This window comes from Macaca fascicularis, chromosome 19 (assembly GCF_037993035.2).
Source record: "Macaca fascicularis isolate 582-1 chromosome 19, T2T-MFA8v1.1".
NCBI lineage: Eukaryota > Metazoa > Chordata > Mammalia > Primates > Cercopithecidae > Macaca > Macaca fascicularis.
Window position 1 is genome coordinate 41,785,769 of NC_088393.1, and position 27,743 is coordinate 41,813,511.

Genomic DNA, 27,743 nt, shown 5'->3' on the forward strand with positions numbered 1-27,743 from the left:
TATCTGGATTTCATTTGTTTACATTTGTAAATGAATTCCAGCATGGATTAATGTTAGCCCAGGTATTAATCGTGGTAGCAATTGCTTTTATTATTGTCAGTTTCCCTTAGCACACTTAACTTCCCAGTGAAGCCCAAAATCAAACAAATCTTTCTGCCTCTGTAGCCTGCTTGGCCTGGGCAGTTTGCTTCTAGCCCTTCTACCTGCCAGTATTCATTGTAGGGAGAAGCTATTTTACAGAGGAGGGCTTTAGTGTCTCTTGAGGGATTTAGTTCTGTATGCTCGGGGGAATCCATAGAGTACTCCTTTAGAATTCATTCCTCTTAGCAGACTTAACACTACATTGTAGTCACAAGATAAAGGTTCGTGTCTCAACTTCTTGTCTTCTGACATTTGTTGTTTGTGTTGGATCTTGCTAGTGTTTTCCAAACTTTAGTAGTAGCAGGAACTTGGAGCTTTTCTTTTTTTTTTTTCTTTTTTTTTTTTCTTTTTTTTTGAGACGGAGTCTCGCTCTGTCCCCCCCCAGGCTGGAGTGCAGTGGCCGGATCTCGGCTCACTGCAAGCTCCACCTCCCGGGTTCACGCCATTCTCCTGCCTCAGCCTCCCGAGTAACTGGGACTACAGGCGCCCACCACCTCGCCCGGCTAGTTTTTTTGTATTTTTTAGTAGAGACGGGGTTTCACCATGTTAGCCAGGATGGTCTCGATCTCCTGACCTCGTGATCCGCCCGTCTCGGCCAGCTTTTCTTAATTTCAATGTAATTTTTGGCCGGGCGCGGTGGCTCAAGCCTGTAATCCCAGCACTTTGGGAGGCCGAGACGGGCGGATCACGAGGTCAGGAGATCGAGACCATCCTGACTAAAACAATGAAACCCCGTCTCCACTAAAAATACAAAAAAATTAGCCGGGCGTGGTGGCGGCGCCTGTAGTCCCAGCTACTCGGGAGGCTGAGGCAGGAGAATGGCGGGAACCCGGGAGGCGGAGCTTGCAGTGAGCTGAGATCGCGCCACTGCACTCCAGCCTGGGCGACAGAGCGAGACTCTGCCTCAAAAAAAAAAAAAAAAAAAAAAAAAAAAAATTTTATATCTGCCTTGGTTCTTAATTATTTTTTTGTTTAGTATTAGAGGAATGGTAAATAGGTACATATACTGCCAGAAATACGTTATTTTTTTCCCTCATTATATAAATGTTATTATAATCAGAAAATTTGGGAAGGCAGTGACATTGATTCTAGACATCTGTGAAAGGCATTATTGTTAACTGGAGAAATGAATGTGTTGGTCTTGTCATGAGATTACTTGGTTGATAAGAATAGCCTCAGGGAGGGACACCAGCAGCTGATACAATGAAGGCACCACAGATGAGCATGCCTCTGCCCTTACTCTTGCTAAATTAGGTTGCAGAAGAACACGGAGTGTTACATAATACAAGGAGATGTCTTTTCAGCAAGGCTAGCAAGCCTGGCCTTTAGCTGATTAGAAAAGAAGGTTGAAAAACTAGACTCCTAAAAAGCTCATGATTTTCCTGATCCATTTTGCCATCTGGAAGGGAATTTTTAAGTCATTTTTTATTGGATATCTGGTAAACGCAATTTTAGATTGTATGGTATATAAAATTATAGCACACGTTTCTGATTTCTGCCTGTTATTTCTCCTCCAAAGATTTTTTTGAATAAACAACCAAACCCAAGAAAGAAGCTTCTTGTGCCTTGTGCACTGGATCCTCCCAACCCCAATTGTTACGTATGTGCCAGCAAGCCAGAGGTGACTGTGCGGCTGAATGTCCATAAAGTGACTGTTCTCACCTTACAAGACAAGGTCAGTGCAAGGCCTGGGTCTCTTTTACTTTTGCTTTTACAGTATTACTGTGATAACAGGCAAACACTAGCTAGTGACTCTGAAAAAGTCCGACTGCAGAGATGTGTTGCTGTGATTTCCTGGGTTATTTTGCCTTCTGGATACCTGCAGGCTTTTCTGTCTGTGGTTCCAGAGTAAGTGCCTCACATCCCAGAACGGAGTGGGAGTATTTGACTGGAATCTGCAGCACAGTGGTGGCACAGTATCACTGCAAGCAGAGGACATCTTTGCTCTTTGCTTCCCAGACAGTGGGTAAATTCTGTATTTTTTGACAAATAACAGGTATCCTTGAATGGTCCTCACTGTGGCAGTGAGCAGATAAGTATTTGCATGCAGTGCAAAGTTTGCATTTCCAGTAGAGCAAAGCCCCAGTTACCAGCTTTGTATTAAAGGGTATAAGTCATTTGCAGAGTTTTGGGTTCTGTGCATGTTGGACAGTGCCCACTCCCAGCAAATTAGGGGGCTTTTGTTATTGCTGAGGTCTGAGTTGAGACTTGGTGGTGGTACACACTTAACTAATATGACCTGATTCTGGTGTGGTAAGTTAGTCCCTGAGGACGTAGAGCATTTGCACACCTGGGTTCACCTCTGGAGCTGAAGTGAGGGAAGAAATGGGGATTTAGGACATGGTCTGGTCCTTAAGTTCCTGTTAAATTGGCTATATTTGTGTATTAGGGAGGTTTTCTTTTTTTATGACCCAAAAGTGTCACTTTCCACTTTGAGATCACTTCATGATGTTCTCTGGTTGTGACCATCATAATGCTACATATTTACATGCCTCTTGAGAGAGGAGGAAGCAGCCCTTCTCAAATAGCATTGCTGCCTGATAGGGAATGGCCTTTCTTCCAGAAACTGGTTACGCAGGACGGATTGATTTGAGCTTATGTTTTGGTCAGGGAAGTGGCAGGTACAACAGAGGGTGGTTGCCCCAGTTTCTTTTGCCCCATCTTTGGTATCTCGTGATTCTTGAGCTTAAAGGTAATTCCTCTGTTTGTAGGATACTTAGACCTATAGAGAGTTCCTCCTTTTTTCCTTCTTTTTTAGGAGCTGGTAGGATTTAACAGAATATTATCACTTCTCTAAATGCATGGAATGGGGAGGCTTATCTGAGAGTCAGGTTAATGAGAAATGATTCCATCTATTAAACCCCTGCCATTACAGGGTTGGCACAGAGACTGAAATGAAATATGTCAAGTGTGTGTAGCTCACTACCTAATCTGCAGGGAAAGACAAAGTAGCAGGAGCCGGCCAGGGAGTTCGTAGTCCCCTGTTGGGATGAAGTTGGATCTGATCCGCATCAGTGGTCAGATGCGGGGATGGGACTCAGGTGAATCCTCACGGCTTTCCTGCTTGCTCTAAGGGATCTTGAAGAGTGACTTGGCCGGTTTCCAATAAATCGAAGGGGAAAGTAAGAGCCTTTATAGAAGTCTAGGATTTCTGATGATCTTTAATTACCTACGTTAATATTTTGAATCCGTGTTTGTTTTTTGTTTTTTTTTTTTTTTTTGTAGATAGTGAAAGAAAAATTTGCTATGGTAGCACCAGATGTCCAAATTGAAGATGGGAAAGGAACGATCCTAATATCTTCCGAAGAGGGAGAGACGGAAGGTATCATACATTGCATTTATTCACTCCTCTCATTGAGGAGACTGCTTAAAGGAAAGAGTGCACATTAGTTGATTCATTTACTGTATATGATACTCAATATTACAGAGAGTGGCAGTGTTTGGTCATGGAGGTGCTCTTTCAAGGTGACATTGCTGGGGGTCATCACACTTCCATGTTTGGGAGCTCCATGTCAGACATTTGCAGTGACTGCAGTGCTCTTGTCCACTTCCAAGGAACCTCCTTGCCGGTATCATGGATCCTGGGAGCTAACCTTGTGATGAGAAGACTGTTCTTTCCGTCAAATCACAATGGGGAGGGTTCTAAGGCATTTGGAGATTTTTCTCCAAGAGTGGGCAAGCCTTGGTAGCCTGTTCCTTCTATATAGCAGAAAGATTATTGAAATTCAGTGCCCAGTTTTGGCTTTCTGATCTTTCCTTTGAAAAGTTCAAGCAGGTCATCCCTTTTGCTGATGCATTTGCTATACAAGGTACAATATATTTGATTCTGTTGAAGCTTTCATAGTAAGAATTGCGTCGTAGTTATTCCTCCTTCAGACTACTCGTTGATCCCGTACCTCCTCGGTCACTTTTGCAGCTCATTTGGGTTGCTGTTCTCGTTTTTTCATGTCCCGGTTTTTGCCAGTGTACTGTTATTTTCAAAGGTTCTAGGCCCTGTGTTTTCCCCGTATATTGAGTTAATTCATACCTATTTGTCCATTGGTCATTTATTCATACTTTGGGATCCAGATGTTAAGGCTTTAAATGCAGGTTTAGTGTCAGGGTTCTTCTTGGTTGTAGTTGCTTGTTGAGAAATTGTTTGGGCTATTAGGTCATGTGTAATTGGAGGCCATGTTTTGGCTGTGTGGTGCTCTATTTTAGGAGTCTACTTGAGTATTCAAGCCTTATTCTAGCCAGCTGACTTTTTAAAAAAAGTCTGTCTGTGATTATATGCTGTCCCTTAGTTGTAGCCAGCACTTTCAAATGCTAGCTTAAAAATGGAAACTGGTCAGGAATCTCAGTGGCTTCTCAGTGTGACTGTTCTGTACAGAAATACATGTGGTTTGGAGGGTGAGACAGCACTTATCAGAATATGTGTGGAGTCCTGTATGACAGGCATAGTTTTGGGTATTCATAAGTCAAGGATGAATAAGACAACAGACCTTGGCTTGAAGTGCCTTGTGGCCTGGAAGGAGAAGGTAGGTTGTCAACAGCTGAATTCAGCATAGTCCAAGGAAAACTGTAGAAAGAGTGTGTACACAGTACAAATCTAAGGAAAGTATACTCAGCTTTGTGAAAGGGAGGGGGAGTAATAGGAGAGGGGGGGCCCTTGGGTCAGTTTTTGAAGAAATAGTTGGGACTCACTGGACAAAGAAGAGAGCATTTAGACAGAATGAACATCTGTCTGTAAAGGTGTGAGCTTGTGAAACAACCTAAACTGCCTTGGGAGTGGCCCATTATTTGGTTTCACTGGAAGCTGGGGTGCTGAGGGGTTGGCAGCAGTGGTGAGGTTGGAGTCTCTCTTGTCATACGTGCACTGTGTGTCTTCCTCCTCTCCCTTGACCCCTACCCTCCAGAGGAAGGGGCAGTATTTCACTGCCACCTGCCACCAGGGTTTAAACAGGGGAGTAGCAGGGAGCTAGTTAGGGAGGAGGGGATTGAGGGATTTTTACTAAGGCAGAGGCAGGTGATAGATTTGAGATTCGCAAAGTCAGAACTTGGAGCCCAGTTGAGGAATAGCCTTACAATGTTAGCAGCGTTGTTAGGCCAGCACAAGATTTCACAGGTGATGCTAAATCACCAAAATAAGAACCCATATTAATTGGTTTTCCTTTTGAATGTGATGGTTCCAAGAGGTTTGCAGTCAGTGGAGATGTGTGAAAGGGCTTGGAGGTGGAAATCTGGGTAAGAATGCCAAGGGCATTCCTGGTGATAAAAATGGTAAAGCAAGCAACAGATCTGGAAAAGAACTAGGAGAAACCGTTAGTATGTTCTGGGTGTCAGTGTAGGGAAAACCTTTCTAAACGTTTTCCTTATAAACGATGAAATAAATGTTAAAAAAAAAAAAAAAGACAAGAAGGGGATTGAAAATTGAGGTTATATAGAAAATTGGGCTTGGTGCGGTGGCTCACACCTCTAATCCTAGCACTTTGAGGGGCTGAAGCGGGCAGATCACTTGAGGCCAGGAGTTTGAGACCAGCCTGGCCAACATGGCAAAACCTTATCTCTTGTAAAAATGCAAAAATTAGGCCGGGCATTGTGGCTGTAATCCCAGCACTTTGGGAGGCTGAGGTGGGTGGGTCACACCTGAGATCAGGAGTTTGAGACCAGCTTGGCCAATATCGCAAAACCCCGTCTCTACTAACAGTACAAAAATTACCCAGGCATGGTGGTGGGTGCGTGTAATCTCAGCTACTCGGGAGGCTAAGGTGGGAGAATCGCTTGAACCTGGGAGGTGGAGGTTGCAGTGAGCCAAGATGGTGCCACTGCACTCCAGCTTGGGTAACAGAGCAAGACTCTGTCTCCAAAAAAAAAAAAAAAAAAAAAAATTTAGCTAGGCATGGTGGTGCACACCTGTAGTCCCAGCTACTCTGGAGGCTGAGGTAGGAAGACCGCTCAAGCCTGGGATGCACTCCGGCTTGCGTAACACAGTGAGACCCTGTCTTAAAAAAAAAATTGATTAGAATGGGGAAAAGTTTTCAGAATTTCTCAGTCTGGTCCCCTTGAAGTAGTTTCGGTAGTTAAGTGTTTTAAGACTGAATTCCCAGTGTTTTAATGTTTTAGGGTGCTAGGGCCTCCATAACAAATACCACAGCCCAGGTTGCTTAAACAATACATTCTCACAGTTCTGGAGGCTGGAAGACCAAGATGAAGGTGCTGGCAGGTTTGGTTTATTTTAAAGCCTCTCTCCTTTGCTTGCAGATAGCTGCCTTTCTGTTGTGTCACATAGCCTTTCCTCTGGGGGTGCACATCCCTGATGTCTCTGTCCAAATTTCACGATTGATTGATTGATTGGAGACAGAGTCTTAAAAAAAAAATTTTGTTGCTCTGTTGCCCAGCAGGCTGGAGTGCAGTGGTGCAATCACTGCAACTCTTGGGCTTCAGGAATCAATCCTGCTTTGGCCTCCCAAAGTGCTGAGATTGTAGGTGTGAGCCACTGTGCCTGCCTTCCTCCTCCTATAAGGACATCAGTCAGATCAGATTACAGCCCACCCTACTGGCCCCATTTAAATTTAATCATTCCTTTAAAAAGTCCTGTCTCCAAATACAATCACATTCTGAGATACTAGGGATTAGGGTTTCAAGCTTTGGATTTTGGTGGATGGGACACAATTCAGCCCCATAACAGAGGTTTAGCTTTTTAAAAAACAAACCTGACTGCTCTATGAAGATGTAACTGAACTATCTAAATTATTTTCACATTTCCTAGCTAATAATCACAAGAAGTTGTCAGAATTTGGAATTAGAAATGGCAGCCGGCTTCAAGCAGATGACTTCCTCCAGGACTATACTTTATTGATCAACATCCTTCATAGGTAAGAGCTACTCATATTTTAATTGTAAGAAATTATTTGAATATATAAACTTTAGAGGAAATGGAGGAAAAGTGTTTTCTTATCCTTAAACCCTGCTGTTCATTTGAAACTGTATCGTATATTTGGTCGAGTTGGTCACTGAGTTCTGTGATGTTTGACCAACAGGAACATTTGGGGAATCAGAAATTGGCAGGGTGTGGTGGCTTACGCCTGTAATCCCAGCACTTTGGTAGGCTGAGGCAGGTGGATCACCTGAGGTCAGGAGTTCAAGGCCAACGTGGTGAAACCCCGTCTCTGCTAAAAATGCGAAAATTAACCAGGCATAGTGGCAGGCGCCTATAGTCCCAGCTACTTGGGAGGCTAAGGTAGGGGAATTCCCTCGAACCCGGGAGGTGGAGGTTGCAGTGAACCGGGATTGTGCCATTGCACTCCAACCTGGGCAACAGAGTGCGACTCCAACTTAAAAAAGAAAACAAACTCAGAAATAAAAGAAATAAGCAAAAAATGTTTAAGAGTAACTGTCATCAGTGGTGGCTGATCAGGAAGAGCTAGAGTCCAGGTGTTTGAACAGTTTAAACAGAGGCGAATTCATTATAGTAATTAAACTGGAATAAAATTATTGTTTTTCAAGTTTCTCTAGAAAAAAGTAGTATTTCTCCCATAAAACAAATCATTTCGTTTGTGATTTTTTGACAATAGCAAAAGAATATTGGGAATTGTCTGTACTGGCCGGGCACGGTGGCTCACACCTGTAATCCCAGTACTTTGGGAGGTCAAGGTGGGCGGGTCACCTGAGGTCAGGAGTTTGAGACCAGCCTGCCCAAAGGCTGGTGGTGGCACACGCCTGTAATCCCAAAAACTTAGGCTGAGGCAGGAGAATCACTTGAACCTGGGAGGCAGAGGTTGCAGTGAGCCAAGTTTGCGCCATTGCACTCCAGGCTGGGTGACAAGAGCAAAACTCCATCTCAAAAAAAAAAAAAAAAGAATTGTACAGATTCCTGAGTCTATAGCACAGTTAAGAGAGACATGGTATCTTACCATGTCTGCTTATATATTCATGTGTTGACCAGGTTGCATTTTTGTTCATGCTCACTGACGTGGTGGAACTGCGCCTGACTTGGGGTTTTTGGGTAGCATCTAACAAACAAAGGGTTTAGTGGTGCTGCCGCCTGTGTCCAGTTATTTTGTCAGTATTTTCATGAGTATACAAACATGCATAGTGTTTGTGTGGCTATTTGGAGAGAACTGCATTTCATACTTTGTTTATAAAAAGCATAAAATGACAGGAAGGAGGCCAGGTGTGATGGCTCATGTCTGTGATCCCAGCACTTTGGGAGGCTGAGGTGGCGGATCACGAGGTCAGGAGTTTGAGACTATCCTGAACAACATGGTGAAATCCCGTCTCTACTAAAAATACAAAAATTAGCTGGGTGTGGTGGCGTATGCCTGTAATCACAGCTACTCAGGAGGCTGAGGCAGGAGAATCGTTGGAACCTGGGAGCCGAGGTTGCAGTGAGCCAAGATTGCGCCATTGCACTCCAGCCTGGGCAACAGAGCGAGACTCCGTCTCAAAAAAAAAAAAAAATGACAGGAAGGACTGAATGAGAGTTATTAGTAAGTAGTGTATTTCACAGTTGTATAATGGAGTCAAAGCGGTCCTGCTTCAGTTGGACACTAGTTAGATGTAAGTGGCATGCTTGTTTTCACTTGTGAAAGAAAAGATAGTGGAAGGACATGTACAATGAAGTGGAAATATACCACATGGTATCTAAAAGCTGCCTGTAGTCCCAGCTGCTCGGGAGGCTGAGGCAGAAGAATAGCTTGAACCTGGGAGGCAGAGGTTGCGGTGAGCCGAGATCTCGCTGCTGCACTCCATGGTGGCTGAAGAAATCATGTCTAAGAGTTACCACTTCAGGCCACTGAGTTTTGGACTCAGTTTTCTGCTTTAGCAATAAAAGTTAATTTACTGTTTTAAAGAAACAAAACACCAAAACCTTGCCCTGATTTGAAAGTGCATGTAGATTATCACAGAAATTGTTGTGTACCGTCTTTCTTATTGTAAGTTTAGCTCTTTGAAAATTACAATCCAAGGTGGGTATGGTTGGCTCATGCCTGTAATCCCAGCACTTTAGGAGACCAAGGTGGGAGGATGGCTTGAGCCCAGGATTTCAAGACCAGCCTGGGCAACATTACGAGACCCTATCTCTAATTTTTTTTTAAATAAAAATTAAAAAAAAAAATTAGGATCCACATATTTGGTGTGTACATAGTGTATGCTTTGAGGAACAACAGGATTTCTCTGGTGCTCCTTTGCTTTGTAAATAGTCATAGCAGTGACCTGTGTGATTCTCCTACAGTGAAGACCTAGGAAAGGACGTTGAATTTGAGGTTGTTGGTGATGCCCCGGAAAAAGTGGGACCCAAACAAGCTGAAGATGTTGCTAAAAGCATAACCAATGGCAGTGATGATGGAGCTCAGCCCTCTACCTCCACAGGTAAGTATGGCCCCAGCCAGCAGGTTGTTAAACACCCACCAAGCAAGAATAAAAGCAAACTGATTATTAGGAACATTGACCATAAATCCATAAAACTACTAGAGGTGTGTATTGGTTTGGTATTGATTGTTGTAATGGAGCTTTGAATTTATGAACCATGAAGACATTTAAGGGCTGGGTGTGGTGGCTCACACCTGTAATCCCAGCGCTTTGAGAGGCCAAGATGGGAGTATTGAGGCCAGGAGTTGGAGAACAGCCTAGGCAACACAGTGAGACCCCCATCTGTACAAAAAAAAAAAAAAATTAGCCAGGCATGGTAGCGCATACCTGTAGTCTCAGCTACTCAGGAGGCTAGAGTGGTTCACTTGAACCCAGGAGCTCAACACTGCAGTGAGCCATGATCGCACCACTGCACTCCAGCCTGGGCAACAGCAAGACCATGTCTCCAAAAAAAAAAAAGTCATTTAAGGCGGGGCACAGTGGTTCATGCCTGTAATCCCAACACTTTGGGAGGCTGAGGCGGGCAGATTGCCTGAGCCCAGGAGTTCGACACCAACCTGGGCAACACGGTGAAACCCCATCTGTACTAAAAATACAAAAAAATCAGCCAGGCATGGCAGCATACTCCTGTAGCCCCAGCTACTTGGGAAGCCGAGGCAGGAGAATCGCTTGAACCCGGGAGGCGGAGGTTGCAGTGAGCCCGGATTGTGCCACTGCACTCCAGCCTGGTTTACAGAGTGAGACTTCCACCTCAAAACAAAAAGTCATTTAAGACTGGGGGAAATTCTTACGGAAATTTCTTACAGAAAATAGGAACACTTTGTTATTTTTTGTTAATTGGTTTTTACAGTTTGAAATGATAGTTTACTAGTGCGCAGTCAGCCTATGTAGTAGCAGGTTGGGGTTTTGTATGCTTGTTTTATTTAGGAGCAATAAATCCATGCATCTGACTATTTTGAGTGAACAAATGCTTGGTAAGTATGGAATTTAGGCATGTTAGAGTTTCCTCGTCACCAGTATGCCTTGGGTATAGTCCTTTCCCCTGGATTTCCAGTGCTGGTGCTTGGTATTTTTCCAAATAACTGATTCTTTACTGTGTTCTGATTTGAATATTTACTCTGCTCCCTCTCTTCCTTTAGTTAGGAAACAAAAAGTTACCAAATTTTTACTTGTTTTCATTTCTTTGACCCTGTCTGTGGCATTCTTTGGAATATGTTTACTCTTGGCTCTAATGTTCTCTTGAGATATTTGAAGATGAACATTCAGATTATGGCCTGGGTCATTGGTTCATAACCTGTTTTTTTTCCCCCTCACTGAAATTAGAAAGGTCCATCATCCTCCTTTGAGGAAGAGACTATATGGTAGATTTTCCAAAATCATAATTTGAAATGTACATTTATTGATCCTCTACTGTGGGTAGGTTTCCAGGGTTACAGCCATGAGTAAGGTAGGTATTCTGCCTTTGATTTTGTTGGACGAGGAGATAAAACCACCTTTAGTATCATTTTTGCATTGGGGATGGTTCCTGGCTTCATCCTCTGCTACTGTGTAAGCTTGGGAAGTCATTCACTGAGTTTCCTTTCCTGGAAAGCGGATAATCGTGATCTTCTTTATAGGGTTGTGATGATTAAATGAGTTGTCATATGCACAGTGCTCAGAACAGTTCCTGGCACATTGTAAGTGCTGTATTGTTGTTGTTATTGTTACCACTACTACCATTATTAGAATATGTTCCCTCTGCTCTTCAGTTGGAGAAGGTAGAGGTAGAATCAAGGATGTGTAATGGGTCCTTTGAGTTACATAATGCTTGTCACAATTTTTTGTTTTGATTAGAAAATAAATAGGTGCTTATTATATAAAAGATTTAAAACAGTATGGAAATACATGATGTGTAAAGTGAAAATGCAGCCATTCTTAAGTTTGGTGTATATTAGAAGAGTCAGCTTTCAATTACAGAAAATACTGGTGAGCACAAGTAACTCCCACGCTTTTACCCATTTTCTTTTTTCTGAAATAAGCTCAAGAGCAAGATGACGTTCTCATAGTTGATTCAGATGAAGAAGATTCTTCAAATAATGCTGACGTCAGTGAAGAAGAGAGAAGCCGCAAGAGGAAATTAGATGAGAAAGAGAATCTCAGTGCAAAGAGGTCACGTCTAGAACAGAAGGAAGAGCTTGATGATGTCATAGCATTAGATTGAACAGAAACGCCTCTAAACAGAACCCTCTTACTGTCTAGTTTATCTGGGCAGAACCAGATTGTTATGTCCTTTGTTCCAAAGGGAAAAAATTGACACCAGTGATTTGAAAATTATTCTGCTCCCTTTGAAAGCATTCTTTTTGCTAGAACTGTTAGACACATTGCAGTATGCTGTATTGAAAGTAGGAATATAGTTTTAAAAACCCTTTGAACAAAGTGTATGCATAACCAGTCATGAGATAAAACAACACAATGCATGTTGCCTTTTTAATGTAAATACCCTTAGGTATCATTAATAGTTTCAAAATATTGTGGTTTAGTAAAGTTGATACCTGGTTATAAATATTATGCCTTTATTTTTGGCTAGAAGAAGAATTATTTTTAGCCTAGATCTAACCATTTTCATACTCTTAACTGATTGAAACAGATTCAAAGAAGTATCAAGTGCTATGCATTGAAACTTGTTTTTAAATGTTAAATGGCACTATGTATATTAATGTAAAACAATGTTAATTTACTCAAGTTTTCAGTTTGTACTGCCTGGTATGTCTGTGTAAGAAGCCAATTTTTGTGTATTGTTACAGTTTCAGGTTATTTATATTCGATGTTTTGTAAAACTCAAATAACGACTATACTTATGGACCAAATAAATGGCATCTGCATTCTTGTTACACATGCCTGCACAGTTTCTGTTTCTGCTGCCTTTTATCTACTGCAGGAATGCCAAATTCTTTCCATTAAAAAAAGAACTCGGCTGGGCACAGTGGCTCACGCTTGTAATCCCAGCACTTTGGGAGGCTGAGGCAGGTGGATCACCTGAGGTCAGTAGTTCAAGACCAACCTGGCCAACATGGTGAAACCCCATCTCTACTTAAAAAAAAATTAGCCGGGTGTGGTGGCAGGCACCTGTAATTCCAGCTACTCAGGAGGCTGAGGCAGGAGAATTGCTTGAACCCGGGAGGCAGAGGTTGCAGTGAACCAAGATTGTGCCATTGCACTCCAGCCTGGGCGACGAGCGAAACTCCATCTCAAAAAAGGTTCAGAAGATCACTGTTTGCCATAGATGAGTACTTTGTTTTCTTTTTTCTTGGAGACTTTGTAAAATAAAGCTCTTCCTGTGTGGTGGTGCACATACGTGTTCCAGCCACTCAGGAGGCTGAGGCAGGAGGATGGCTTGAGCACAGAAGTTCAAGGCCAGCCTGGGTAACATATCAAGAGCCTGTCTCCAAAAAATAAGTAAATAAAAGAAAGCTTCTAATGGCAGTGGGTGTTTTTTTATTTTATTTTATTTTTTTGAGACGGAGTCTCCCTCTGTGGCCCAGGCTGGAGTGCAGTGGCGCAGTCTCGGCTCACTGCAAGCTCCGCCTTCCAGGTTCACGCCATTCTCCTGCCTCAGCCTCCTGAGTAGCTGGGACTACAGGCACCTGCCACCTCGCCCAGCTAATTTTTTTGTATTTTTAGTAGAGACGGGGTTTCACCATGTTAGCCAGGATGGTCTCGATCTCCTGATCTTGTGATCCTCCCGCCTTGGCCTCCCAAAGTGTTGGGATTACAGGTGTGAGCCACCGCGCCCAGCCTCGGCTGTGGGTGTTTTGTTTGTTTTTGATATGAAGCCTCTCACGTTCGCCTGGCTGGAGTGCAATGACGCAATCCCAGCTCACTGCAACCTCTGCCTCCCGGGTTCAAGCAATTCTCCTGCCTCAGCCTCCCCCATAGCTGGGATTACAGGCGCCCACTACCATGCTCGGCTAATTTTTTGTATTTTTAGTAGAGAGGGGGTTTCACTATGTTGGCCAGGCTAGTCTCGAACTCCTGACCTCGTGATCTGCCTGCCTCAGCCTCCCAAAGTGCTGGGATTACAGGCGTGAGCCACTGTGCCTGGCCTAATGGCAGTATTTTTTACATTTGGATTGTCAGCAGATGGCCTGTGTTGAGAAAGTAGGTGACTTTTTCCCAAGCCTGGCAACTTGGAGCCTTGGATTTGAGATGCTGGAGAGGGAGTCCTTCCTCCTTTCTGCAGTGTTTGTCTGCGTCGTCCCCTAGTTTACCAAAGTCCATTTTGAATGTATCATCCCCATCCCAACTCCAGCCTACAGATAGTGCCAGACTGGCAGTAGGTAGAGTAGCACTGTCCTTCTGGTTCTGGACCTCAGAGGGCTTTGCCTCTTAGGGTACTCTTATCACTCAGAGATGTGCCTTGGGTTTTCAGAGAACAGAAACCCATTAAGCTGTTTCCCCTTTTGTGTTCATCTGTGCTTTGTGTTTCTGGCAATATTTCTTTTATATTTCAACTAAATTTTAAATTTCTAATTCATATATTGTTCTACTTTGTGTAATTCTTACTGTACCATTCAGCTTATTAACCATTACTCCTTGTTTTCCACCATTTGTAAATTCAGCATGTAATCAGAGCTTTCAGAAAAGCCATGTTGAACACGGTGTGGTGGCTCATACCCATAAGCCTAGCACTTTGAGAGGCTGAGGCAGGAGGATTGCTTGAGCCCAGGAGTTTGTGGAGACAGCCTAGCAACATGGCAAAACCTCGTCTCTACAAAAAATACAAAATTTAGCTGAGCATGGTGGCACTTACCTATAGCCCCAGCTACTCGGGAGGCTGATGGAGGAGGATCGCTTGAGCCTGGGAGGCGGGTTTTGCAGTGAGTCAAGATTGTGCCACTGTACTTCAACCTGGGTGACAGAATGAGACCCTGTCTCTGAAAAGAAAAAAAAATAATGTTGACTAAGACTCAGCCTTCTGGAGCTCCAGAGTGGAGTGACTTTTCACCTGTGAGCTTCATCTGCCTTTAGGTTTTTAGAAGGTGTTTAATTTTCCTCCAGAAAATAATTTGAAACTTAACAGACCTACGTATTATAAAATGAAATATCTTAGGATGCCATCTCACTTTTGAAACTTTTTATTCTGAAAAGCTCTCTAGAAATTTGCATTTTGAAATTCTGTCCATTCTTTACACATCATCCTGCCTGCCTTTATTTTTGCAATGGTGCCCTCACAGGTCACTGCAGCCTTGACCTCCTGGGTTCAAGCAGTTCTCCCGCCCCAGCCTCCTACGTCCCTGGAACTACAGGAGCTCACCACCATGCACAGCTAAGTTTTAAAACTTTTGTTGTGGAGACAGGGTCTCATGTTGCCCAGCTTGTCTCCAACTCCTGGCCTCAAGTGATCCTCCCACCTTGGCCTTGCCAAGTACTGGGATTACAGGCCCTGAGCCACATGCCCTGTCCTCACCCTGCCTTGTAGACACAGTTATCAACAATGTGTTTCTGATATTTTGTGTACATTCTTTTGTTCTTTCCCATTTGAATGTATAGTACCTGGTGATAAGTGCCAGTTAGGTCTGCGGAGGTGTTTCTAATTTGGCAGACCTGTGGTTTTCATCTTTGCATTAACTATTACTACCTTTTTCAGCAGGTTTGTTAGGAAGGCAGGTCTGACTACTAGTTGCCGGGATCCTATTTGGATAGTGAACCAAAGCCTATCCAAGCTTCTCCCAGGTTCCTAGAGGGTGGAGACACTTCAGATCTTGTGTTGTATTCATGGTTTTTCCATGTAAATTGTCTCACCAGCTGGGAGCTGGGAGTAGGGCTTGCAAAGGGAATTTCCTCAACAGCTTCTTTTCACCTCCAGCCTGAAATAACGGTGTTGACAAACCGTCTTCCAGCCTCACTGGGAACAGTGTGGTGACAAGATTACCTGGAGAATCCATTGTCCTAAAGACTACTGACTACTCAGCATGTGCCATGAGAGGCTCCAACATTTTAACATAGAGCCCAGCCCATTAATGAGATAACTGATGAGGCAAAGATCACTGGATGCCAAAACCTTTCAGGTAAAAGGCTGCTGAGGAACAGAATATTAGCACAATGCTCAAATGTTGCTGCACAGGTCACTTGCAAAAGGAAAACATCAGTCTTTATTTATTTATTTTAGAGACGGGGTCTTGCTGTATCCCACAGGCCGGAGTGCAGTGATGTGATCACAGTTCACTGCAGCCTCGACTTCTTAGGCTCAAGTGATCTTCCCATCTCACCCCCACCGAGTGGCTGGGACTACCGGTGTGAGCCACCACGCCTGGCTAATTTGAAAAACACCAATCTTCACAATGGACAGATCTGACTGCTGCCACCATAATCAAGTGATCAAACCTAGTGTCACTTACGGGGTGGCTTGATGTTACTGTGCTTCCTAAGATGATATCAAGAACACAGCAGTATCTCACCAAGAAATTGTTGACTGGAATCTAACCAAGCATCTAGACCTCCAGCTGACAGGAAATGGAGAGGGGGTAGAGGAACAAGTTAACGTTCAGAAACAATCAGGTGAGCAGAATATGTGTGATATTCCATCACTGCCAGGGCTCTTCGGTAAGTCACTGTCATTTCAAAAAAGGAAGGAGTAGGTATTCTGGGTTAAAAGGCATTTAAGAGAGAACCCAATACAATGTATGAATCACTTTTTTGCATCCTAGTTCAACAAAATAAATGATTATAACAATTCTTGTGACAATTGGAAATTTGAAAATGGAATGAATATAGGTAATATAGAATTGTTTTTTTCAGTACAATAATGTGACTGTAATTACGTTCTTCTTTTTAGTGTATTATGGGCAAAGCTTCAATACTAGCAACTTTTTTTTTTTTTTTTGAGATGGACTCGCTCTGGTGCTGGGCTCATGCGATCTCCCTCTCTCAGCCTCCCACGTAGCTGGGACTGCAGGTGTTATGCCACCATGCCTGGCTAATTTTTTCAATTTTTTGTAGAGGGAGTTTTGCTGTGTTGCCCAGGCTGGTCTCAAAGTCCTGGGCTCAAGCGATCTTCCCTCCTTGGCCTCCCCCAAAGTGCTGGGATTACAGCTGAGAGCCACTGCACCTGGCTCAAACTATATGGAGAGGAAAACAGCAAAATTAACATTGATTGAACCTAGGTACTCTGTGTGTGTGTGTGTGTGTGTGTGTGTGTGTGTGTGATTGTACCATTCAGCTTTGAAAACTTTGATTGAACCTAGGTACTCTGTGTGTGTGTGTGTGTGTGTGTGTGTGTGTGTGTGTGTGTGTGTGATTGTACCATTCAGCTTTGAAAACTTTCATAATAAAAGTGAATATATACATACACAGGCAGTCTATTTTCCTTTTGTGCCTGTTTGACTTTTCCAAGTTTTATATTGAGTATGTCCTATGATTAAAGTCAGAAAGGCAATAAAGGTTATTAAACATGTAAGGTGGAAAGAGAAAGTCCTAGTGGGATTCCGGGTTCAACACTGTTGAAGTCAGCTTTACCCATCCTTCTTGTTGCTAGGCTGTGACTTAGGAAGGATTCTCTTTCATTTGAGCCTCCAGAGAACTAAGCCAGGTGGTTCCCACTAGATGAATGGTCCACTCAGATGCTGCCAGAGAACATTTGGTTGATAATAGATGTTCCTGAAAATTGTCCATTAGTGGCATACATGTCTGATGTGGACTTGGCCTACGCCCAAGGAACATGGGCAAATGTAAGCCATTTACCAGCCTTTTGTAATATACAAAAAACAAAAATGTGGGCCAGGTGAGGTGGCCCATATCTGTAATCCCAGCACTTCGGGAGGCCGAGGCAGATAAACACTTAAGGCCAGGAGTTCGAGACCAGCCTGGCCAACATGGTGAAACCCCATCTAAATTAGCTGGGCGTGGTGGTGCACACCTGTAATCCCAGCTACTTGGGAGGCTGAGGCATGTGAGTTGCTTGAACCCAGGAGGCAGAGGTTGCAGTGAGCTGAGATGGTGTCATTGTGCCCCAGCCTGGGTGACAAAGTGAGACTGTCTCAAAAAAATAAATACATGAATAAATAAATAAACAATAAAAATGTCAAAAGTAAAGAAAACCCAAAAAGATCAGAGAAGAAAAAAACGTCAGCAGATGTTTCTAGTCATTGTGACGTGTAGAGGTAAGGAGGACCTCCCGTTTCTTTGCATTTCACAGCAGTATTCCTGAGGTCCATTGACCGTGTTGAGGGAGGATATATTTAGAGGAGTATTTTTATTCCGCGCTGGGAACACATTATTTGCATTCTGCTCACAGAAGGAACATTTTCTTTTTCCTGCATCCAATTCAAAACACATTCCACCCAAAAGCTTATTTGAGAAATTTCCAAACTCAAACTAAAAACATAAAAAATCAACAGTGGGGCTGGGCGCGGTGGCTCAAGCCTGTAATCCCAGCACTTTGGGAGGCCGAGACGGGCGGATCACTAGGTCAGGAGATCGAGACCATCCTGGTGAACACGGTGAAACCCCGTCTCTACTAAAAAATACAAAAAACTAGCCGGGCGAGGCGGCGGGCGCCTGTAGTCCCAGCTACTCGGGAGGCTGAGGCAGGAGAAAGGCGTAAACCCCGGGGGGCGGAGCTTGCAGTGAGCTGAGATCCGGCCACTGCACTCCAGCCTGGGTGACAGAGCAAGACTCCGTCTCAAAAAAAAAAAAAAAAAATCAACAGTGGAAACACAGGGCTACAGCGTCACTGTGTAGTTTGGCTATGTTTTGAAGACAATTATCTCCTGGTCAAGTAACATTTTAGGAAGTTTTGCTAAATGTCTCTGACTCATGCCGGTTTAAAAAATTTTAAGTCTAGCAACAAGTGATGACTCACAGATCGGGGAAGATTCCGAACAAAAGCTTTACCAGAACGTACAGCGTCTGAGAAGGTCCTCAGCCTTTGCACTTTAGATCTTTCAATGGTTTACTTTGATTCTTAGATCAACCAATCTCAGGAAATGTAGGCACTGTGCACACGATGTCATTCAGCCATTCTGTCAACACGAATTGCATCCCTGCCCTGTGCAGTGCTGCACTCGGTGGAAAACGTTACCGCTGTTGCCAGCCTGGGTAGAAACCTTTGAAAGCACAATGAACAAAGGACTGGTGTGCATGAAAACCCAACTCCTCATGTCATTTTGACAGCAATAGGTGGTGAGTTGGGGATCTGAGTACCCGTACACCCTGTGTGCTGCCACACTGAGAGGCAGATGTCCCAGTTGGTTACAGCAGCAGCTTCTAGGAGGTCTGGAAGTCATAAACGACCACCTCATACTGAAAAGCCTAATGCCAGGTTGGGCATGGTGATTCACGCCTGTAATCTTAGCACCTTGGGAGGCTGAGGCAGGAGGATCATGAGCCCGAGTTCAAGACCAGCCTGGGCAACATAGGGAGACCCTATCACTACAAAAAATAAAAACCACAGACACATGGTGGCATGTGTCTGTGGTCCCAGCTACTTGACAGGCTCAGGTGGGAGGATCACTTGAGCCAGGAAGTTGAGGCTGAGGTATGATCACAGCACTGCAGCCTGGCCAAGAGAGTGAGACCCTGTCTCAAAAAATAATACCAAAAGCTAATAGGTCCTTCCCATTGAGCTGTAGATTGGCTGGGGTTTTTACCATGGTACAAAGTTTGGGCAGAATTCGCATTCCTGCGTGCATGGTAAGGTTTCCAGACAAGAAAAGAGGGTCTTTGCCAGATGCAGTGGTTTGCACCTGTAATCCCAGCACTTGGGGAGGTCAAGGCAGGAGGATTGCTTGAGTCCGGGAATTTGGGCAACATGGTGAAACCTCACCTTTACAAAAAAAAAAAAAAAAAATTAGTTTGGCATGGTGGCATGCGCCTGTAGTCCCAGCTAACCTGGAGGCTGAGGTGGGAGGCTCACTGGAAACCAGGAGGTCGAAGCTGCAGTGAGCTGAGCCATGATCGCATCACTGCACTCCAGCCTGGATGACAGAGTGGGACCATGTTATAGACACACACACACACACACACAACAACAACAACAAACAAAAACCCCCACGGAAACAAGAAGGAAGCAAGCTGCAAGTATCATGTCTTAGCCTTCTTAGATTAGGGAACCAGTCTTTCCATGGTTTCAGCGGTCAATGCTTTGAATCTTCTTGCGTCCTCAGAGAGGCCTAAAAGGGATAACAGGACCAGGAGAGATTGAAGTTAACTCAATCTGGTAGAGAAGAAGGGATGAAAAACTCCCCTTGGGTGCCCAGCCTGATATTACATTTTTTAGTATGAGGTTGGTTTCTATGACTCTTAGAGCTCCTGGAAGCTGCCTCGCAGCGTGGCGGCACACAGGGTGGGTGCTCAGAGAAGACGGGATGGAAAAACCCTCCCAGTGGATAGGATAGAACATGCACCTTGAGCCTGGTGCTGTGTGTGGGAGGAGTGGCCCCCAGGAGCTGAGCAGGAAAGCTGTGTGTGCTTCGGGTGAGAGACTGGTGCTGGAAATTAGACAAGGGTAAAAACTGTCATAGGCTAACGAGAAAGAAGTGTGGGTCCCAGAAACTTCATGTGGAGTTTGGCTGCCATCCCCCTTCCCTTATAACCCGTTATCCAGTCACAGCTGATTGACAAGTGGCCCAGGACTCCATAGGAAAACCCCTGAATTCTGTCAATACCTGGGGTCCATACAGTACAGACAATTAAGGAGGTCTGATGGAAGCTACATTACAAGGAGGGGCATGGGGGGCTCCTTAAAACATCACCATGGTGGGCCAGGCAGGGTGGCTCACGCCTGTAATCCCAGCACTCTGGGAGGCCAATGTGGGTGGATCACCTGAGGTCAGGAGTTCAAGATCAGCCTGGCCAACATGGTGAAACCCCATCTCTACTAAAAAAAAAAATATATATATATATATATACACACACACACACACACACACACACACACACACACACACACAAGTTAGCCAGGGTTGTGGTGGATGCCTGTAATTCCAGCTACTTGGGAGGCTGAGGCAGGAGAATTGCTTGAATCTGGGAGGCATAGGTTGCGGTGGTTGTGTAGCCTCCTGTGGAGGTTGTGGTGGTGAGCTGAGATCATGCCATTGCACTCCAGCCTGGGCAACAAGAGTGAAACTGTCTCAAAAAAAAAAAAAAAAAAAAAAATCACCATGATGTGGACAGAGTCCGGGTAGGGTAAGCTCCTGGGTTCTGGGAAGATGATGATGATGGTGGTTCAGGACATGGTACAAGACTAGATTGAACATGTCCTGTTCCGGCCTCCAAGTGTGTCTCTGCTTAAACAAAGGGAAGACCAGGTAACTTGAGAGGATGATAAACTAGAAGCCACAGCGTAGTGAAACCCCTCCTTTGGAACAGTGGGACTCAGGCAGTGGTGTGTAGAGCCGGCTTATCCCAGCTTGCAAGAACTGGTTATACCCATTTCTTTCCAGCTCAGTTCAGTGGCCCCATATTTATAGCTTGAAATTGGCCATGCTGGGAGAATTTATACCATGGTAACTGACAAATGCTACACATCAGGGCTCTTGATTTATACCAATTCCTCCCCAGAGAACTGGTTAGACATTTACCAGCACACAACTGGACTCAGGAGGAAAATGCCCAGAGAGAGGTGAACACAACGAACATTCCTGCAACAGGGGAGGACAGAGGGGGCATCAGTGGGGGCTGGACATTGAGTCCATGGACAGTGCTTTAAATCCCTTGAGAGAGCCCCATCCCCTTCCTTCTCCCAGACTGTGCATCTCAGTCAGAAGGAGCCAGTCTGTTGAGATCACTCAATACCCCTGGAGTGAGAAGACAGAAGATGGGGTCAGGGGGACATTTAGGTAATGTAGAGATGAGACCCCACAATTCTGTAGACTACTTCAAACTCACCTAACATCGCAATAGTCTGATTCCCAAGTCATTCATTAAATCTTTTGAATATAACTAACTGCTTAATGTATTTCCCACTTCAAGGAAGTACTTAAACTATTCTAATGGTGAATATCGAACATTTTAGGTTGTTTCTGGGTTTTGTTGTTGTCATTTATTACTAGTAGAGCAAGTAACAGGTTTTAGCTGACCCTGGATGTGAATATAGTTTAAATCTTGAAAGCTCTAAGTGGGCAGGTGGGGAAAGAACAGTTACTTATTATTATTATTATTATTTTGGAGCAGGGTATTGCTCTGTTGCTCAGGCTGGAGTGCAGTGGTGTGATCTTGGCTCACTGCAACCTCTGCCTCCTGGGTTCAAGCGATTCTTGTGCCTCAGCCTCCCAAGTTGCTAGGATTACAGGTGTGCACCACTACACCCGGCTAATTTTTGTATTTTTATTTTAATAGAGACAGGGTTTCGTTATGTTGGCCAGGCTGGTCTCGAACTCCTGAGATCAAGTGATCCGCCCGTCCCAGCCTCCCAGTGTGCTGGGATTATAGGAGTGAGCCACCGTGCCCAGCCAGAACAGTTTAATTAAACTGCCTTTGTTTACTGTTTTTGTAGAGACAGGGTCTTGCTCTGTCACTCAGGCCGGAGTGTGGTGGCACAGTTATAGCTAACTGTAACCTCAGACTCCTGGTTTCAAGTAATCCTCCCGCCTGTCTCCCGAATAGCTGAACTACAAGTGCCCATCACCGCACCAGTTTAATTTTTTATTTTTTATTGTAGAGATGAATCTTGTGCTGTCATCTAGGCTGAAGTGCAGTGATGCCATCACTGCTCACTGTAGCCTTGACCTCCTGGGCTCAAGCATCCTCTCACTTCAGCCTCCCAAACTACCTGGGACTACAGGCATGTGCCACCATTAGCAGCTAATTTTTAATGTTTTGTAGAGATGGAATATCATTACGTTGCCCAGGCTGGTCTTGAACTCTTGGCCTTAAGTGATCCTCCTATACTGGCCTCTCAAAGCACTGGGATTACATCACACTCAGCTCAACAGCTGCCTTTAAATGCAGAGAGCTCCCTTTGAGCGTCTTTTCAGAAGGCTGGAGATCCTAGGACAGAATAGATCAGGGGCTCAATCCCTGGGCCACAGACTGGTATACCACGGCCTGTTAGGAACTGGGCCACACAGCAGGAGGTGAGCAGAGGGCGAGGGAGCATTACCACCTGGGTTTCACCTCTATTCTCACAGGAGCACGAAGCCTATTGTGAACTTCGCATGCAGGGGATCTAGGCTGTGCACTCCTTATGAGAATCTAATGCCTGATGATTTGTCACTGTCTTCCATCACCCCCATCTAGTTGCAGGAAAACAAGCTCAGGGCTCCCACTGTTCCTATGGTATGGTGAGTTGTATAATTATTTCATTATATATTACAATGTAATAATAATAGAAATAAAGTGCACAATAAATACAATGCCCTTGAATCATCCTGAAACCATTCCCACCCTACCCATCTCTGTCTGTGGAAAAATTGTCTTCCACAAAACCAGTCCTTGGTGCCAAAAAGGTTGGGGAGCTCTGTAGATTACCTAAATGATGTTGGGATTATACGACACGGTTGTGATTGGATTATTGTCTGCATTTTGGATAACTTCCCTTGAACAGATTTTTAGAAGCAGTATTACTGCTTCTAAGTGTTCGTGTTCGTTTGTGCGGGTGTTGACACCACCAAACTGCTCTCCCCAAAAGGATATACCAATTTGCACTCATACCAGTAGCATATGTGCAACTGTTTCACCACAGTCCTGCCAATATTGTCCTTTTTAAATAGTAGATAATGCAATCTGTGAAATGCGATATGAACTGGCTTTTCCTTTTTCATTAGAAAGGTAGACCATTTTTCATGCCGTGGCTTCCCTGGGTATTTACTCTCCCAAATGCTGGCTTCTGGACCCCGCATGGAGGCTCATGCCTGTAATCTCAGCATTTTGTGTGGTGGTGTGCGCCTGTACTCCTAAGTACTCAGGAGGCTGAGGTGGGAGGATTGCTTGAGCCCAGGAGGTCGAAACTCGGGGGTGTGTGGCATCACTGTGAGCTGTGATCACACCACTGTACTCCAGCCTGGGGGACAGAGCGACAGGCTATGGTAAGGTGCTGGGGTCAGCGGCCCAGCAGGTGCTCAGTTGTGTTGAGGCCACACTGCCCTGGGCCATCTGGCTGGGACAGTTCCCGATGCGGGCTCCCTGCGCGCTGAGCCACTGTAGGCGCCTTCCCGAAAATCTCTGAGCAGAGGCCTGGAAACAGTACTCTTTCACGCAACACTTTTCCTGGATCCATCAGGCCCTGACAGATAACGGTTTGGTTTTCTTCCCTATAGCCGTGTGACTTGTACAAGGGATATTAGCTGTGTCCTTGGGCATGAAGCCCTAGTCACCTCTCAATTCCCCACCTATGTGGCCCCCATGGCTCCGCCGGTTCCAGGACCTCCCCTCGAAGCCTCACCCACCACAGTGGGTGCAGGTGCTGGAAAAGGGAGGAGTCCCCACATTTCACGGGGACTGCCTGTGATGACCACAGGGGAGGTTCGCCGCCGACCGGCTCTGAGCTTGAGGCCTGCTTCTGGCCTGGCCTTGGGGACCTGGGCAAAGCGACCCAGCGCGAGGAGCAGTCCGCAACCAACCCGCTCCTAGCTCTGGGCGCCTTCCCCAGCAGTCAGACGGGGGCTCCAGAGGCCCGTGCGCGGACACATGGCCCCGGGCCAGGCAGGGGGTCGTGGGGACGCATCTGCGCGAGGCGCACAGTGTTCCCGGGCGTGGGACAGGCGCAGCGCCTTGGGCTCCAAGCTGAGCTGGGTCGGCCCTGCAGCGCCAGAGAGCGAGGCGGCGCAGGGAAAGGAGATGGGGCGGGATGTGGGGAACGCTGTCGACTGCTTGGATCTCTCCAGGCCGGATGGCGCCAGCTGCCTCCAGCTCAGCCTGCGGAAATCCGAGCTTTTCCAAACGGCCCGACGGCCCGGGCGCCCCGCGGACCCTGGGCTCTCCCCGCGGCGCCTCCGCCGCCCGCCCCTGCGTCCTGGCTCGGCCTCCACGCCCCTCCGAGGTCCCGGCGCAGCGCGGCCGCCGCCACTCCCCCCACATTCCAGAGGCCGCAGCGCCGTCTCCTTCCTCGCATTCCTGCCCCCGCAAAGGAGTCCCTCCGCCCCCCGCGAGGCCGCGGCGAGGAGGGGGCGCGGCCCGGCGTCTGGGAGCGCACATTCCTCCGCTGCGCGCGCCGCCGAGTAGGGCGCAGCGTCCCCCGGCCCACGCGTGGCCGCCGGAGCGACCCCGGCCCGGCGCCGGCCCCGCCCCGCCCCGCGCCCAGGGGTCCCGGGGCGGGCTCCGGGCTTCGGGCGGACGATGCGGCGGCCCGGCCGGAGCGGCGGCGGGAAGCGGAGGCGGAGGTGACGCGCCAGGGCCGGCGGGCCGGGCCATGCAGCGCTCCCGGGCGGCCGCGGACGAGGCGGCCCTGCTCCTGGCCGGGCTGGCCCTGCGGGAGCTGGAGCCCGGGGGCTGCTCTCCGGGTCGGGGGCGGCGGGGACCGCGGCCTGGGCCTGGAGACGAGGCGGCGCCCGCGCTGGGCCGCAGAGGGAAGGGCGGCGGCGGCCCCGAGGCCGGGGCGGACGGACTGAGCCGCGGGGAGCGGGGTCCCCGGCGCGCGGCGGCCCCGGAGGTCAGCGCGCAGCCTGCGGGCAGCCCACGGGCCAGCCTGGCGGGGTCCGACGGCGGCGGCGGCGGCGGCAGCGCCCGTTCCAGCGGCATCAGCCTGGGCTACGACCAGCGCCACGGCAGCCCGCGCTCCGGCCGCTCGGACCCGCGCCCCGGCCCCGGGCCGCCGTCGGTGGGCAGCGCCCGCTCCAGCGTGTCCAGCCTCGGCTCCCGGGGCTCGGCCGGCGCCTATGCTGACCTCCTCCCGCCCGGCGCCTGCCCCGCGCCCGCTCGCTCCCCGGAGCCTGCGGGGCCAGCCCCCTTCCCGCTGCCTGCGCTCCCGCTGCCCCCGGGCCGGGAGGGCGGCCCAAGCGCGGCCGAGCGGCGGCTGGAGGCGCTTACCCGGGAGCTGGAGCGGGCGCTCGAGGCGCGCACGGCACGGGACTACTTCGGTGAGCGAGCTCGGCCGGGCAGTTCCCTGCGCGCGCGGCTTGGGTCCGGGGTTCCGGGACGGCCTCGAGTAGGCGGCCAGATCAGCGGAGGAGATCACGGGACTGGCTGGGGGTGCGGCGGTACACGGGGTTGGGACGAGGAAGGTGCGTCTCCCGGGCACTGGGGAGCGCAGAAGGTGAGTGCGCCTGGATCCCCAGCAACGGCTTCGCTACTGCTTCTGGGTGCCCCACCACACGAGGGGTTCTGGCCGAGTGAGTTGATGCGCGGTGCCTAAATTAACTGGCAAGTCAGGTTCATGGGCACACTGAGCCATTTTCTGATACTTTTTTCTTCTCCCTTTTTTTTTTCTTATTCTTTCTTTCTTTCTTTATTATTATTATTTATTAATTTATTTATTTTGAGAGAGGGTCTTCCTCTGTCGCCCAGACTGAAGTGCAGCGGCGCGATCTCGGCTTACTGTAGCCTCCGCCTCTCAGGCTCAAGGGATCCTCTCGCTTCAGCCTCCCGAGATGCTGGGACTCAGGTGCACACCACCACGCCCAGCTTTTTTCTTTTTTTCTTTTCTTTTCTTTTCTTTTTTTTTTTTTTTTTTTTTTGTTTTAAGAGACGAAGTCTCCCTATGTTGCCCAGGCTGGTCTTAAACTCCTGGGCTCAAGCAATCCGCCCTCCTCGGCCTCCCAAGGTGCTGGGATTATAGGCTTGAGCCGGTGCTCCCGGCCTGATCTTTTCTTTACACTTGGCGCTCTCATCCTGTCTGATCCTTTCATGCTTCGTGATCAGCAGAAAGGGGTGCTTCCTCGTCTGCCCCGCCACGGTATGGGTGTGGACAGCAACCGGGAAGTGGAGTGGCCCAGGTACCACCGGACACCTCCTGACCCAGGCTTTGGTGATGGTAGCGGCGGGAGAGGGCGACTGTGTGAGGGAAGAAAAGCCCACTTTGGGGGAGAGGGAAATCATGCCAGTCACACGTGACTGCCCTCGCCCGGACTGTGCTGTGGACATAGGATGTTTCCTAAAGGAATCCTGCTGCAGGTGCGTCTGCAAAGCCCAGCAGCCTGACAGCCTCCACTTCCCAGTGTGGCCCAGGCCCCCTGATCTCTAGTTCTTGGGACAGCTCTTCAGGTGAGATTGTGAGCGGGGCAGAGGTATACTGTGGGGCCTGGGGAGAGAACTTCCCAACCTGCCTTCTGTATTAAGCATCTGGCTTGGTGGATGGATGGTCAGCATGCCTGGGACTGCAGCTGTCCTGGGGTTTGTGTCTTTGAGCATTCGATGGTGTCAGTAGCTCATGGCTGCCCTAAACTGGATATTTATTTATTTATTTATTTATTTATTTATTTATTTTTTGAGATGGAATTCGCTCTTTCACCAGGCTGGAGTGCAGTGGTGAGATCTTGGCTCACTGCAACCTCCGACTCCCTGGTTCAAGCGATTCTCCCACCTCAGCCTCCCCAGTGGCTGGGATTACAGGCATACGCCACCACGCCCAGCTAATTTTTGTATTTTTTGTAGAGACGGGGTTTCACCATGTTGACCAGGATGGTCTTGATCTCCTGACCTCATGATCCGCCTGCCTCATCCTCCCAAAATGTTGGGATTACAGGCGTGAGCCACTGCACCCGGCCCTGAACTGGATCTTGAGGGGTGAGGAGGCTGTCAGTGAGGGGCCAGGTGGGGGCATTCCAGAGAGAAGGAAGAATGAACAGCGGAGGCCAGGTGGGATGAGGGATTGCCCCGCGCTTCCCCCAGGGGTTGCAGCCCAGAGGGCTCAGGTGGTCGAGTGCATGTGTGGGCTAAGAGGGGGTGCTCCTGCTTTGGGACGGAGAGCGCCTCCCATCTGTGAGGTCATGGTGAGACTTTGTGGCGGGGCAGGTCTTGTGGCGGCTGTTGGATGGCCTGGGAGCAGGGAGATGTGCCAGGAGCTGTCGTCTCGCGAGCCAGACAGGTGCCAGGAACAGAGGCTGGGGCTGACTTTTTGAAGGGCATGCTTCCCAGTGCCTTCTGCAGGGGAGAGTACCCATTTCCCAGCCCCTATGTACTGAAGAACCCAAGTGGGGGTGTGTTCTGTAGACACCCCTGAATCTTTGCATGATATAGGGGTGGCTGAGGTCCCTAGCAGGCAATGTGGAGATGGTACAAGACGATAGGGTGTGGTAGCACATTTGTTTTCTAAGGAGGAGCTGCTAGGCCGGGTGTGGTGGCTCACACCTGTAATCCCAGCACTTTGAGAGGCTGCGATGGGAGGATTGCTTGAGCCCAGT

The 27,743-nt window shown here is 47.5% G+C and overlaps 2 protein-coding genes across 11 annotated transcripts in view; both read left to right on the forward strand.

The window, feature by feature from the left end:
• UBA2 (ubiquitin like modifier activating enzyme 2) overlaps positions 1–12,359 on the forward strand; it is a 44,219-nt gene extending 31,860 nt beyond the window's left edge. For both annotated transcript variants that reach the window (XM_005588787.4, XM_005588788.4), the window contains 5 exons: positions 1,661–1,816; positions 3,367–3,463; positions 6,890–6,995; positions 9,353–9,489; positions 11,508–12,359. In XM_005588787.4, coding sequence (XP_005588844.1) covers positions 1,661–1,816; positions 3,367–3,463; positions 6,890–6,995; positions 9,353–9,489; positions 11,508–11,689 — 678 coding nt within the window. In that variant the 3' untranslated portion in view covers positions 11,690–12,359. The remainder of the gene's footprint in view (positions 1–1,660; positions 1,817–3,366; positions 3,464–6,889; positions 6,996–9,352; positions 9,490–11,507) is intronic.
• A 12,235-nt stretch (positions 12,360–24,594) lies between these two features.
• WTIP (WT1 interacting protein) overlaps positions 24,595–27,743 on the forward strand; it is a 77,983-nt gene continuing 74,834 nt past the window's right edge. For 7 of the 9 annotated variants that reach the window (XR_012427432.1, XM_045380933.3, XM_045380931.3 and 4 more), the window contains exon 1: positions 24,595–25,481. Coding sequence is in view for 7 of the 9 variants with exons in the window: in XM_045380933.3 (XP_045236868.2) it covers positions 24,815–25,481 (667 nt within the window). In the remaining 2 variants the exon portion in view is untranslated. Of the gene's footprint in view, positions 25,482–25,589; positions 26,605–27,743 lie in introns of those variants that run through there. The other 2 variants (XM_045380934.3, XM_045380932.3) reach the window with 2 other exon arrangements.